Source organism: Notolepis coatsorum (assembly GCF_963971535.1).
Source record: "Notolepis coatsorum genome assembly, chromosome: 1".
Classification (NCBI taxonomy): domain Eukaryota; kingdom Metazoa; phylum Chordata; class Actinopteri; order Aulopiformes; family Paralepididae; genus Notolepis; species Notolepis coatsorum.
This window is the reverse complement of record NC_140165.1, coordinates 300474273-300489542: the sequence shown is the minus strand read 5'-3', so window position 1 is coordinate 300489542 and position 15270 is coordinate 300474273. Positions and strand designations below refer to the sequence as shown.

At 45.0% G+C, this 15270-nt stretch overlaps 1 protein-coding gene across 2 annotated transcripts in view; it reads right to left on the bottom strand.

Annotated features, from left to right (window-relative positions):
- The window catches only part of c2cd3 (C2 domain containing 3 centriole elongation regulator), an 82326-nt gene that overhangs the window by 32042 nt on the left and 35014 nt on the right, over positions 1–15270 (bottom strand). The window contains exons 20-29 of one of the 2 annotated variants that reach the window (XM_084320579.1): positions 10436–10574; positions 9746–10014; positions 6476–6556; positions 5583–6218; positions 5140–5469; positions 4433–4571; positions 3443–3507; positions 3132–3340; positions 1376–1509; positions 1142–1273 (exon numbers count right to left, since the gene is read on the bottom strand). In XM_084320579.1, coding sequence (XP_084176705.1) covers positions 1142–1273; positions 1376–1509; positions 3132–3340; positions 3443–3507; positions 4433–4571; positions 5140–5469; positions 5583–6218; positions 6476–6556; positions 9746–10014; positions 10436–10574 — 2134 coding nt within the window. The remainder of the gene's footprint in view (positions 1–1141; positions 1274–1375; positions 1510–3131; positions 3341–3442; positions 3508–4432; positions 4572–5139; positions 5470–5582; positions 6219–6475; positions 6557–9745; positions 10015–10435; positions 10575–15270) is intronic. The other variant, XM_084320580.1, reaches the window with a different exon arrangement.

Below are 15270 nucleotides of genomic sequence, written 5' to 3'. Positions count from 1 at the left end.
AGAGATATGTAATGTTAACACTTTAACTGCCACACACGAGATATCTCGGGTTTATTTGTATGTGGTTGAAAGCCACTCACGAGATTTCTCGGAATTTTCTTTTTTAGCGATCTGAAATCATATTGCATCACGCGAGCCTACCCGAGTATACACGAGCACCGCCGGAGATTATATGTGGAAAAAAGCGCCCCCTATCGTCTTTCAGATGACATAAGGGATTTTGGAATGGACTCAATGAAAATGGATGGGGAAAAAAATCCGGTACTCCACATTTTCCAGTCCACTGATCCAGCCGGGGTTACCAGAGTTCATTCTGGATCCTCTGAGCCCCGCTGATCATGGAGTTCTACTGTATCGCGTTGGATCTATACACTTATCGATTTTTTCGAATGGTGATCAGGAATTGGAATATACCAGTTGGATACCATCTGATGTCAGGTAAGGACTCTATGTTATCAGTGTTAGGATAATCAGACTAATTTTGATGAAGTTATAGGCTGTTTTGTGAAATGGACTCTTTCGGTTTCACTGTAAAAGTCCGAGAGGAAATCAACGCGGCGATTATCTGTGCGCGGCCCAAATGTGCTTGCGTGCACGTATAATATTGATCATCTAGCGTTTATTTGAAAACGACGAATATCAACGTTGTGGAATATTCCAGTAAAAGACGATTTTCATAGAATGGTCCAGAATGGGCTGTTTTTTATCTGAAAACGGGTGCTTTTCTAAATGCTCTGAAACGGAAATGACGCGATAAAAAAACAATCTGCCTTGACAGCACTGACTGGAAAATAGTATTTGATAATGCGATGGGCAGATTAGACACATAGCCATAATTTAAAACATAGATTAGGCAATATTAACGTTAACATTGGCGCCGATGGTGGCATTCAGGGGGTAAAAAGGAAAACCCGGCGTGGCACTCAAAGTGTTAATTACCTGAAATTATTCAGTTTTTTGGGGGGGGAAACCCTGCATATATCGGTATCGGTTGATATCGGTATCGGAAATTAAGAGTTGGACAATATCGGTATCGGTAAAAAAGCCAATATCGAGCATCCCTACTAAGAACACTTTTGAGCCCCTCTACCCTCTGGCTACATCATCCGTGTTCTACGGTTCCAGAGAATCCCGTCTGTACCTGATTGCCGAGGACAGGGCAGAGCTGGAGGGGTGGAGATCATGATGGCGAGCCGCTCCGTCCTCCTGCAGCCTCTGGTGGTGCAGACGTACGCTCTCCACGTGCTCGTCGTGGCGCTCACTCTCACTGGACCTGGGACAGTCGGTTCACATGAGGTTACTTCAGTATACTGTACGTGACGCACTCTTTTGATTTAACACAATATCCGCATGTAACGGTTGGCATTGTAGCGACCTTTCAGAAAACAGCCTGTCCAATCGATCGGGCGAGGAGATCTTCAGCTCCGTGTAGCGGCTGATGTGCGAGGGGAAGCTGCTGTACGCGGCGGCGGTGTGGTAGTTCAGAGGGAGGGCTTGGAGTGGAGCCTGCTGATGAAACACAGGCCTCGTCATACATCACTGTGAAAAGGTGTATTCAGAGTTCAGACTAACCTATTGTTTTATTATTTATACCATGGAAACACAAAAATATTATATAACCACAAAGCAGAACTATCTTCACCAAAACAAATAACTGCTCTTACCGTGGAGGTCTTAGAGGCCTCTTGTTTCATGTTTGTCTCTGTCCTCTCTAACAACACACTGCTCTTACCGTGGAGGTCTTAGAGGCCTCTTGGTTCATGTTTGTCTCTGTCCTCTCTAACAACACACTGCTCTTACCGTGGAGGTCTTAGAGGCCTCTTGGTTCATGTTTGTCTCTGTCCTCTCTAACAACACACTGCTCTTACCGTGGAGGTCTTAGAGGCCTCTTGGTTCATGTTTGTCTCTGTCCTCTCTAACAACACACTGCTCTTACCATGGAGGTCTTAACCTCTTAAGCCTGACGGGTCCGGTAGCGGACCCAAAATGACATTGTCATAAATCAATGTCTACAGACTGTATGAATATAAGTTAAGTAGCGTTTTTTTTCCCCTAAATGTATCCAAGAGTAAAGACCCTAACCATGTCACAACAGCAGTCATAGTGTATATTTTCAGCAATAGGTTTGTTTACCAATAGGTTAAAGTGTTATTAGTGAGATTTTAGTTTATGGAATGTTTTCATAATTTAGCGATTATCTGCCATTTTGAATTAGTGTCGCATCGCCGATTGTAGTCAAATGAGGAGAGGATATCCAGAGCTCTCAATGAGCGTTGACATTTTCGAAAAACTACCTTTCCCAGACGATTACAGCTTCCTGCAAGCAAATTACTTCTGTATGAATTTCTTTTATTTCTCGGGATTCTCTATCACAAAACTGAACGTTATTAGCATAGATTGGAGTGCAGTTAGTGTGTCTACCTTCTGTGAACATTTAGCAACAATCCCGTTGCAATCCGATCCAAAATGGCGGAGCCATATCCATTATAAGAATGGAACTGTACATACAGTAGATTTCATTCACGGTTCTTCCTGCACGCCTGGAGATACTAAATCCAAATTGAACTCTGCCATTTGAAAGAGGAGATTTGGCCCGATCCATAGATGTGCGAGTTGGCTATAATAAGGTCATTTATAGGCCTGGTATTCTATATGCTATAATAATATTTCAAATTGCATGTGTCCGGATGGCAGAATTCAGTAATTTATCTACAAAACATTCTGTGTAATCATCTTCCCTTTATTCATTTGCTTTTTTTTTATTAATTTTTTTACACATGATCTCAAGAAGGTGCTGAACGAGCTCAGTCGCAGTTTTTCATGTCTGGCCATTTTTAGCATGGTGTTATTCACTGTCAAAGATGCAAAGAAAAATCATAATTTATATTCTCCTTTGTTTCATCACAATTTACTCAAGCCTAGTAACAGATGCAATATTTCTGACACTGGGAATACATTCCATGAGATCCATAGATGTCCCTAGATACCAAGAACATGCAAATGGACCTTGTAGAAGTGGAGCAATCGTCCATTTACTTAGGTATGTATTTTTAGGTGGATTTTTTTAAAATAGAGCTAGTTCTCTTGGTTCATGTCAGTCTCTGTCCTCTGCAACAACACACTGCTCTTACCGTGGAGGTCTTAGAGGCCTCTTGGTTCACGGCTCGTCTCTGTCCCCGGAGCTCCTGGACGCTCCTCAGGGGAGAGATGGACACTTTAATCTGTCCCTGACACTGACCGCTGAAGTCTGTGATGTTGTACCAGCCGCACACCGACGGGAACCCAGACAGCAGCAGGGGGGACAGGTCCACGGAGGCAAACCCAATCACCCTCTCCATGTCTACAGGAAGAAAAACAGCAATGATCGCCAAGTGAGAAACGGGAAATTAATCTAGAAAAGCAGAACGTTAACCCCTCATTAATGGAAACTATGTTACTGTACCTCCTCCGTGCCAGACTTTGAACACCAGGGATTGATGTGTATCCACCAGGAGCTGCTTTGATAGCCTGTGGTAATAAAACAATATGTCAGTCTGGTGATGTTTCATGCAAGCACACTGGAATTCTTGCTAATTATATGTGTGTGTGCGGATTCAGTCAAGAGACCCTCATCATACAATGCCACTGAATGAATAAGGGACAGGTATATAAACCATATCAGTGGACATGTTTGAATGCCCCCTCCCCAAATACACACACACACACATACATAAAGGGTGAAGTTGTAAGGATGGTGTGCTTGGGCGATTCTTTTCAAGTCTTGCCATATAGGTTTTCACTTTGAAAGCCTGGAACAAAGTCGTGGGACCTCTTGAGATCCTATAATGTTTAGAGGTGGACAGTAACTAATTACAGTGACCCTAGTTACTGGAATTGAGTAGTTCTACTGAGTAACTTATTTTGAGTACCTTAAAAAGCCTGAAATTATCTACTTGAGACCACTTTTCTTGTTTTTTGGAAGAGTAGTAGATACAGTTAGATTTATCATGTACAGTGAACTGTACTACTATACTGCTGGTAACTTTACAGTATACTAATGGTAGCTTTGCAGTATACTACCGGTAGCTTTAGAGTATATTACCGGTAGCTTTACAGTATACTACCAATAGCTTTACAGTATACTACCCATAGCTTTACAGTACACTACTGGTAGCTTTACAGTACACTACCAGTAGCTTTACAGTATAGTACAGGTAGCTTTACCATCATTATCAATCGAAGACAATTCTGGAGCACGCACAACATCTTGACGATTTCTGATTGGAAGTAACTACCTACCTACTTGAGTGCTTTTTTTAAGTAGTTGCTCTATTATTTTTACTTGCTTATATATCTAGACAAATACTGAAATATTTCAGTAAAGTAACAGTACTATTGAGTAATATTGTAATGACATTAGTGGCTTCGGTCCTCGTGTGATTGGTATCAATACCTGCATGCATGGTGGTGGTCCCACACGGGGCAGTCAGAGTTGGCTATGAGAGCAGTGGAGACCGGCTCAGGAGAGTCGGCTGTCCCGTAGGACACACAGCAGGAGGGCGTCCCGCCACTGCGCTCAGTTAGGGGACAGCCTGAAGGAGAGACGGACCAAGCAACACATCGGATTATTGTTTCAGATTCTATTATTGTCACAGCTTTTTTAAATGTACATACATTCAGAAAAACGTGAGATGCTTGTTTTTCCCGGCTCCTCAACCGTAGCAGATTTGTAAACATAGTACACAACGTATATTTAATCTATACAAACTATAACTATAAATATAAACTATAAACTAAATAAGCTATAAAACTAAACACAAGACACAACGTATATTTTCTATCTATAAAAACTATACTATACTAACTGTATAAATGAACTATAAACTAAAACTATAAACTAAACACAATACACAACGTATATTCTATCTATACAAACTATACTATACAAGGTATATGTTAGCAGCAGTGTGTGTGTGTAATAAATGTGCTTGTGTGGTGTGTAAGTCACATATGGTGCTTTTGTGTGTCTGCTTGTGTGATAATAATGTAGAGTCTGTCTGTCAGTCTGTCAGTAGTCTGTTTGCCTGGTGGAAGTAACTCATGTGTTCATAAACAAGGAGGAAGAAAGAGGGGAACCTACAACCCAGACCACAGGTTTACCTGTCAGAGTGAGGTGCATGGCTCTGTCCACCGTGACGGTCACAGCGAACGAGTCCTCTGTGTGCTGTGAAGCCTCGGTGTCTGTGCTCACAGAGGTCTGGTGTCCGCTTTGCGTCCCTGGCTGTCTGGATGCCACGGCGGGCGGGGGGGGGCCTTCCTCCTCTACCGCTTCCTCTCCCGACGAGAGCTCCCCTAGGCTGTCAGGCCCTCCCCGGTCGTGGGCTCTGGGAGCGAGCTCCTCTGGGAGTGAGCCCAGGGTCAGCGTGATGTGCACCCGGAGGGCGGCTCCGCTCAGATCCGGGGCAGAGCGCCTGAACAGAGGGTACACGCCTGTGAAACCAAGAATACAGCGGTTGTGGTGATCTCAGATGCACATTATCGCAAACCATAGTTCTTACTAATTCAAAAAACAACAGATTACTCCTGTGGTAATTATTTCATACCACTGAGGGTCAGCTTGTGCCTCGGCCTCTTAGCGAGAGAGGAGAGGTCGACAAACGCAGAGCCCACCAGGCGGTCCGTGTCGTGGGGCCTGCGGGTCTTCTCCTTCCTGAAGGCCACCCACACCTGCACCTCCAGACGCTCCTCTCTGAGGTACCACAGCAGAGGCTGGCTACTCCTCAGCTCCACCGTCCTGGCCCCCTGGAAGGCCACCGTGGCCAGGCCCTCCTCCCCCTCCTCCGCGGACGGATGCTTCACCCGGGAGCAGAAGGCCTCCTGGTCGTAGAGCTTGTATCTGTAGTAGCAGTAGGTGGAGCGCTGGAGCTCGCTGTGGCCCGGCAGGAGCAGACAGCGGACGGGCAGCCACACCCTGGGCATGGTCACGGTCAGTGACACGGTCCTCACGACGCTGTCTTCCCAGGTCTCCGCGTCGTCGTCGTTCTGCTGCTTCTCCTCCTCCTCCTCCTCCTCCCCGCGGCCCACCTCCCAGCCCAGGGCCTGGGCAGCTTTAACGACCCTCTCCCTATCGGCGTGGTGGGCGAAGTTGATGGAGAGCTCGAGGCCACCCACCAGGACGCGATGGTCGTGGGATGAAGCCAGGTCCTGAGGTAGATACAGTCCAAACCAGCCGGAGATACCTGGGCGATTTTAACAGTTCAGTAAAGGGTTGATGAAGACCGGGGCTGAATTTATCGATCATTATTAATTAAGGAGGAGTGCTGATCTGAGACCAGATTGGCTCATAAGTCATAGTGAGGTGTATATGGTCATGTGACCCGAGGACTGATTCTAAATCTGTATACTCTTAAACGTTTTTTTTAATGGTTTTCATTGTCTATCATGAGGGAAAACTCACATTGAACTATACTATGCAATCGTTGAAAATGCAACATACCTGTTCTTTTCTGCATAAGATTAGCCAGTGGAATCTTCACTGTGCCCAACAGTGTGTCTTTAGATTTTGGAGTGTCCATCACTGCAATAAACAGCACAAGACAAGTTAGTAAAGTCATTACAAAGATTTATACCGATTTTAAAGTGAAATCAGGTCACTATTTGTGTAAAAGGTTTTAATTTTTATATGTATACACTCTAAAACCTGTTTAAATGAAAGCTATCTTTGAAAAACGACCACACGCCGTAATAATCGATCACAGAGGCAAGTAGGAATTGAGGAATTGGTTAAAGACTTGTTGTTGGCTCCTTTTTAACACATTGTCCGCCATGCATTGTACCCATCCTTGGGCCCAGTCTGCCAGTGCTGTAACCCTATGGAGATGTTTACCTTCTTTGCAGGGCTATAACTTTTTAAATATTATAGCTATATCGACATTACTATGGCCCATTCAACATCGGGTATCTATCGTTCCGGATGTGGGAACGTTATATTTTTTCATTCATACATTGTCGTGTTAATACCGTCGTGAATATAAGTATGTTTTTAAGGTTTTCTGCAGTAATTCCTAAAACGCGAGTTATAAGCCCTGACGCATATGATAGATTATCGATTGGCGTTTCTTTCCTATACACGCTATATTAAAAAATTCAAATGTATATGATCGGTATACATTATGCTTCATCATGCGTGAAGGAAAGGGGGGGGGGGGGGGGGTCGTCGTTTATAATTCCTTGATCGTCAGTAGTGTCTTTTTATTTTTTTTTTACTATGGGTTGATATTTTGATCAGATGGATTGCCGTGAAATAAATAAACAATCGGGCTGAAAATAACATTAGATTCCTCTTACCATTCGCCAATGAGACTGGAGGAAAAATATTCCAATTATTTGACGTTGATCTGCTAGATCCATTTCCCGTTTGTATGACGCAATAAACGCCAAAATCATATTGATTATTGCGTTTCGAAAGCGATCCCAATGCACTCGATTGTGTCTCTTGATCCACGTTACAAGATATTACTACCGGAGGATTCTCCCAGATGCACCGAGCGCCACTTCCGGTTTGGCTTGGAGTGTAACTCGCCCGACATCCACCAGGCGGCGGTATTGAGGCGTTGCAATATCAGACAGGGTCCAGCTGCAGTCCCGAAGGCGTGTAGCTTATTAACAGCGGAAGAGTGCGTCGCATGCTTCCGCGTTTTCTCTGATTGGCCATGACGCCCATGTGACCGCGGCAGCGCGAGAGAGCTGCAGCGCGGAAATAGGCTGTCTATTGCCTCGCGCTGCAGCGCGGAAATAGGCTGTCTATTGCCATTCTCTAAGACAAACTCTAACCTTAACCAGCTCCTTAACAGCGCCTAAACTTAACCCTTCTAACCTTAACCAACTCCGAAACAATGCCTAACCTTAACCATAACCAACTCCGAAACAATGCTTAAAGTTAACATGCCTAAACTTAACCGGTGAAAGAATGCATGTTAAAAAAAAAAAAGGGAAGGAAGGGATTCGAACTTGTCACCAACCTGCCAGTTGAGCTAAGCGTCGAATGAAAAACATCTGGGATTACAGCTACATAATGCCACAAGCTCTGCCGCTCCGCTCTGCGGCTGCCGCGGGGCGTGTCGCAGCCAATCAGAGAAAACGCGGAAGCACTCGGCAGCACTCTTCCGCTGTTAATAAGCTATAGGCGTCCCGGAGGGAGGCTGGATGAATTATGAATGCCATGGCGAAAATTTTTAATATTGATCCGAAAAACGAGTTAACTCGTTTCTGGCGCACAACGCATGGCGGGCAATAACAAGTATACTCGTTTTTGGCGCACAATGTGTTAATGGGAGTAGCCATTTTAATGAAAAACAACGCCATTTTGACAGGTATTTCTCCAACCAATCATCAACCGACAACCGACATTGTGGGCCCACAGGGGTTGGCTACAATTTGAGTGGTTGTTTGATCTACCAATTTTAAAGTATGGTTCGGGACTTTGGCTTTTTGTGAGGGAAGTGGCTGAAATGTCTGCTTTCTGAACAGCAGTAGGCGGAGCTCCCATTGTGATTACATTACGGCAGAACGTTTGACCTCCCTACTTATGGTTAAACACTGAAATTCAGTGGCATTCCCCTTCAAGACAGCTTTCAAAAAGGCACGCCTTTCATCTTCCGTAGAAGTCAAACTTGTCTACAAAAACTGCCAATAAAAATCCCATATTGCATTTTAATGTGGCTTTATACTGTGGCAACTAGAGTGTCATCATCCCCCAAAGCTGAAACACGGCCAATTTTCCACCGTCGACCTCTTCAAACAATATCTGAAATATTTGAAAGAATTAATAAGAATAAAACCTAACCCTCTTACTTACGGTAGTCTTTTTTAAATTTATTTATATATATATATTTTTTTTACTATTATCTACCCTACTACTATGCTACTATTCTTATACTACTAGTACCTATCTTGCTAATATGTCTATACTACTATGCAGTGTAGTAAGACTCAGGCTGGATACTATTTCACGAACAATGCCACTGACACTTACGGTAGCTGCCAGAGATGTACCCCTCCTGGTGACAATCAAATTTCACTCTTTCTTTGCTGTAAGGTACTGAAAATACGTGACAATAAACAAATCTGAATCTGACATGTTGTTCACAATCTGTAAGTCGCTTTGGATAAAAAAATTAAAATTGTAAAGTATAATAAAATCTTACAAATTTGTATATTTTGTACCCAGTTTAATCACCTGTACGTTGTATAGTGCTGTTGCACTTTACTGCTACATTTACACTCTGGTTGGATGCCAAACTTATTTTCGTTGTGCTGTACTTGTGCTGTATAATGACAATACATTTGAATCTAATCTAATCAAATTTACATTTAGTCATTTAGCTGACGCTTTTATCCAAAGCGACTTACAAGTTTTGTACGACAAGTCAGCAGGAAGGGTACAACTCTATCAGCTGAGTAACAATGTTCATCAAAGTGTTGAGTGCTACAGTGTAGGTTAGTATATTAGGACAAATGCATGACAGTAAGGCTAGTTAGGGTTAGTGTTTTTTTTTAGATATTGATTGAATTGTGTGTCTTTAGTCGACGGCGAAAGATTGGATGGGTTTCGACTGTCCTAACTGTGGTGGGAAGTTCGTTCCACCATTGTGGGGCAAGGACGAGAATAGGCGGCTTCTCTTTGATGACCCTCTCCTGGAGCTCGGATAGGAGTGGGTCTGAGTAGGTCTAATCTAATCTAATAATCTCATTTCAGACAAGCGACCTTTGCGACTGTCTCTGTTCCAGACGGTGAACACCGCGGACGCCTCCTGCAGCCGCTCGGCCAGGCTGTACGTCTCCCCGCCGCTCCGCAGCTCCCGCAGCTCGCAGGGGAACTCGGTGTGGTGGTCAAACTCCGGGCAGAAGGTCCTGGGGGCCACGCGGGTGCTCCTCCTCTCGCTCGCAGGCAGGAAGGAGAGCTGGACGGCGACGTATGCGTTGGCGCCCACATCCACGTAGTACTGGAACGTTTCGTCTTTCTCCGCCAGCGCCCTGAGCGAGCGAGGGAGAGGGAGGGAATGAATCTCTTAGGTGTGAGGAAAGTGTTTTACACTTTCAATGGTAGTACGAGAGTTAACCATTTCACTACCACACTGCCAAAAGGTTAACCCTTTCACTGCGACAATACAGAAGGTTAACCCTTTCACTGCCACATGACAAAGGGTTAACCCTTTCACTACCACACTACAGAAGGTTAACCCTTTCACTGCCACACTAGTCTTTAGTGTGGTAGTGAAAGGGTTAACCTTCTGTAGTGTGGTAGTGAAAGGGTTAAATCTTGAAAAAGAAGCGAAGACATAGGGCCCCTATGCATTTGCAGCCTGCGGCTATATTTTACAAAAAGGCAGTTTCTCTGAATTTTGTTTTCAATATTTTCCTACAAAACAGTTAGGAACACGAGAGACAAGAATACCTTGTTGCAGCCTGCAGTCCGGATGCTCTGTGGACCTGAACCACGAGTGTCACAATCCCAGAGGCGAGCGCCCCGCCCCGCTGTCCAGCACCCAGTCTCAGAGGCTGGTGCTTGTAATGAACGCAGACGTCTAGCAAACCTAATGAACAACACAGAGGAGAGATTCAAAACATTACAGCCGACACCTCAATACCTCTCCGGCCCCCTGCACCTTTCCCATAACAACTACTACTTTTTATACTCCAAAAAAGAGCCATAAGGATAGTTCACATTGCACAAACATATTATTTTTTTAAAGTCAAAAACATTCAAGTTAAATGATCTTGTGGAACAGCACAATTAATGTATAAAGCAAAAGGTAATGTACTTCCAGGAAACATTCAAGAACTGTTCTTTGATAGAGAGGGGGGTTATAACCTGAGGGGAGAACGTTAGGTTATGACTATAACCAAGTTCTGTTAGTATAGCGACGCTCGGCATCGCTCTCTGCACGGAGGAAGGAGCGTAAGCTGGCGGTGTTGCATGACCAAGCCTCCATTTAAAAACCCCCACCCAGAGGGGTCGAGGCAGAGAAGGCTGACACGATTGGCAGACGTCATGAACGTGCAGGGGCACCCTCAAACGGTGAACCCGGGAGTTGACACTGCTCCAACACACCAGGGAATCAACCACCTTGGTGTTACCCAATGCAGTGGTTGTTCCTATAACCCCTCAAGAAAAAACTCCAAAACACACCTGCGGGTATACACCGGCTATACCGCAGTACAAGTGTTTCAGTTTCCAAAAAAGGGTTAACCCAGGCCTACGGGTCGACGAAACATTACTTCGGACCGGGCCTGGCGGTACGGGAAGCACAGGGTCACCAGAGGAGGTCAAAAACCACCCCCACAGGCCCCTCTTCGCCATGCGTGAGAGAGGAGCGAAAAAGAATGGAGAACCAGCCCCTAAGCACACCGTACTTGGTATTCCCAGGCGGTCTCCCAACCAAGTACTAACCAGGACCAACCTGTGTAGCGGCCGAGATCCGACGAGATCGAGAGTGTACAGAATGGCATGGCCGTAAGCCATTACGACAGTGCTGAGTAAAAACGTACCCAACCAGGGTCTCCATAGCGCTTAACCCTGTGACACCCGGACCGACCTGGCATTTTTCCCCCTGAAAAAAGCCCAAGTCCCTCAGGGTACCAGAACAGCAGATCTGCATCCCCGGCGGACAACGGGTTCAACTGATCCGGACCAGCGTGACCAGAACCAGTCCCGTGCCCTAACCTAACATGCCTACTCCAGGAGAAAGGACAGATATGCGTGTCGATCTTAACATGAAAAGAAGGCGCCACCCAGACGTTCGGGCGAACCGCGCCTGGTGGCCCACCCCAAGGGCGTGAGACCCCTCTACATATGTTCAGATCCATTCCGTCATCATCCCCCAGACATGAACGAGAATCCGTCGAAAACCAACCCAGGTCGTGGGATTTGGTCGTCGGAAGAGGAAAAACCCCCATCTTAGTTGCTTTATAAAAACGCCGTTTTAACCACAAGCAACCAAGGCGTGCCAGTCAGTCGCCTGTTTACAGCGAGCTAGCACTATACGTGCGTCGGGACACACCCCCATCAATGAACAGGCTATTTAGACCTGTCATTGAATCCCCAAGGCGCCCAGGGAACGACAAGAGGGGTGTGACACTTCCTAACTCCAACACTTTTTGAATAGAAAAGAAGGAAGCATCAACAGTATGTATCCCAGTCTACACTAAAATTTCACATTTTTACATCCCACCACCCTCCCATAGGAAGGAGACGGGGATCCCCAGAGAGACTTCCCACGCGAGCTGTACAGATTGAAAAGAATATATTGCACCTTGAGCCATGTAAAAAATTGGTTTTAGGGCTCTCCGGGGAAGAGGCACTGAACCCATACACACTCAATAATCGAATTGAATCGAATACATATACAATAGAATAGGACACCTTCTAGAGGGTCCACTCACTTTGACAATCTGAGGAGGAAGGCTCTGTACTCTGATGGAGGCTCCCTCACATGGAAGAAAGAGTCCGAACTCACAGAAGGCCCGAATAGGCGCTTGGTGAGGAGGAGCCCTGACCACCCCCCTGAAACAGATCCATCACATGGACCTGAACAGCACACGGAAGTCCTACCAACAGAGACGCGCACGGTGACGTACTCTATGGCGGGGGAATTCCTGCGGTGCACACGCCCAATATACCAGGCCGTGGGACCAGGAAACACCTCCCCCCCCCCCCCCCCCCCCCCCCCCGTAACGTGCCGAACCGCCACGTGACGGGAACCTTGAAGGACAGGGGGTGTACCCCTGACCGACAGAAACAAGGAGAGGAAAGGTTACCAGTTCACCCCTTTACGACCCCACACCCATGATACGATGTAATGACAAAAAGAGAATATGACACAGTCATAGTCAGCTCTATGAAGCGTTTGACAGCTTCACACAGCGCATGAGCTAACCTGCTATCTGATTTTTACTAAGGAAAAAACACAGAATAGAGAGGGCTCTAAGAGCCCCGGTCCAACATACACATGTGCTTCTGTGGCCAGTCCAACCCAGTTGTAGGTCACATGACACACACAACCCATCATCACCTACAAAAAATGGCAAAAACACTCTACAGAGGAACGCCGTTTTTCATAATGAGAGAATACATAATTCTCGATTAGTATCGGCCACAGGCCTTGCTAAGCACACACGACAGCGACCAAACAATCTTTTCTTTCAGGAAAATAAAGTTTCTCCAGCAGTTTTAGCACAACCTCAGCAATCAAGCTAAGGGTTACATCGCATCCCTACCACACAAAAGACACAATGTAGTGCAACATGTCTGATAGGAGGATGAAAAAGTCCCCAGGGAACCGGGGGGAAACACAATCCTCTTATTTTACCCTTAATACGGCCAGTTAAAACAGGAAAACCTGTTAATATGTGAAACTGTTCATTGTCATCACAGGCTGAGAAAAGAACATTCTTTTACTCACTTGTCACTAAGCATAGCTTCATAGGTTAGTTACCTTAGTTGTGAGTACACAGTACATATAAACACACATGATGTTTCTCACACAACAACCAGATCATTTTCTGTAACAAGCCGATTTGCACGGAGAAGCTAACTGCCAGTGACAAAGACAGTTCACACATAACTCGCGTCGTATCCTAAATGCATTGCAGCAACACACGTTTTGGGAAAACATCGTTATTCACAAAACATTTAGAAAGGTAAAACCAGAAGACGTGTTATAAGGTCTGGTCAAACCTTGTCCTACCCGGAACGTAGATCAGCGAAGTGCAGTCACAGACACCGTAGGAACACAGCCTGCTGATTTTACCAACACCCGACGGAATCAGCACAATACCAAACTGGCCTGTGTAGCTGACTTGAACATGGATCTGCCGCTATCGCACATCCATGCACATATCTCCTCGTGAAGGAATACTCTCATTTGGATATGAAAGAAGGGGCTTAACACGGGACAGAGAGATACCCACTCGTCCAGAACACACAGGGATCACCAGTGTTAATGGTCGCGGCCCACTAGTTAAACTAAAATGGCTTCAGACCAAGGTCTTCTGTCGTCTAGGAGACTGAACAAAGGACCCTAGCCTGGGGCCGGTTTTCATAAACATCGTCAAGTAGCCCCCATAGCACTAACAGACAAGTGAAGCCTGCCAGCAAACATAACTCACCAGAACCAGGAACCCACCGCGTCTCACAACCGCGGCGCGTCCTACAGCCCAGCTGTGCCTTTACCGCAACCAGCACACAGCAAGGACTGCAGTTGGAAAAGCATGTAGCGGCACGAACTCCCAATACGAAAACCAGTGGAGGATTTTTAGAATGATCATCATCTTCCAGACACTCCAGTACGAAGACAATATCGCCGTATTTTCTCGAAAATAGTGAGAGAGAAAATAAAGATATGATGTCAACGTATCCTTGTTTCCCAAAGCTGCTCCTAATCCTTTCTTCCAGCATGGTGTCAAGTGTGGGGATCTACCGAGGCACTTCTTCCTTGTGGTGAAAGCGAGAAGGAGGCGAGTGGGTGGCCCCACCCCTGCTTATATGGGTAAGCTGATAGGGGTGTGGTCAGACGAATATTGGGATTAAAGGTACATTTGTGGTCTTTATTCAGTGCGCGTGCACATATGCGAGATAGTGCAGAGAGCGATGCCGAGCGAGAGCGAATACGAAACAGAACTCAATTTAAAAGTTCTTAGTGTACACACTACCAGGAGAAGACACTGCATTTCAATATGTGGAACAGTCTGAATGTGGTCCAAATATGAGACAATTCAATTCAATTCAATTCAATTCAATTCGGTTTACATTTATATTTTATTTCTTTCATGTTTTACATATATCATTTTAGTTTTTTGTTTTGCATATATATATATTTGTTTTGTAAGGTTTTAAATTAGTACACTCATTTGAGTAGTGGAAAAAAGGTGTAGGATTAAATAAATGTATACTTCTTCCTACTCCTTTTCGAACATATAAATTGAGTTGTGTTTTGCTTTTGTTTATTTTTTTTCCATTTAATTTCTTGAGATCAATGATTTGTTTTGATTTTATATTGTTTGTATTTATTTGCATGTTCGAAATAAAGATTTAAAATCAAATCAAACGGTACCACCTGAGGTCCAGTGATCTCGTTACTCTATTTATTCCCAATACCCGCACTGTCTTTAGCTAGATTTCCTTTTGTTGCTGCAGAAAATGACTGGAACTCTCTCCAAAACTCCCTTAAACTTTCATCACTTCCGTCATTTCAAGTGTTTAAGCAGAAACTGCAACAGTCCCTAGCTGAC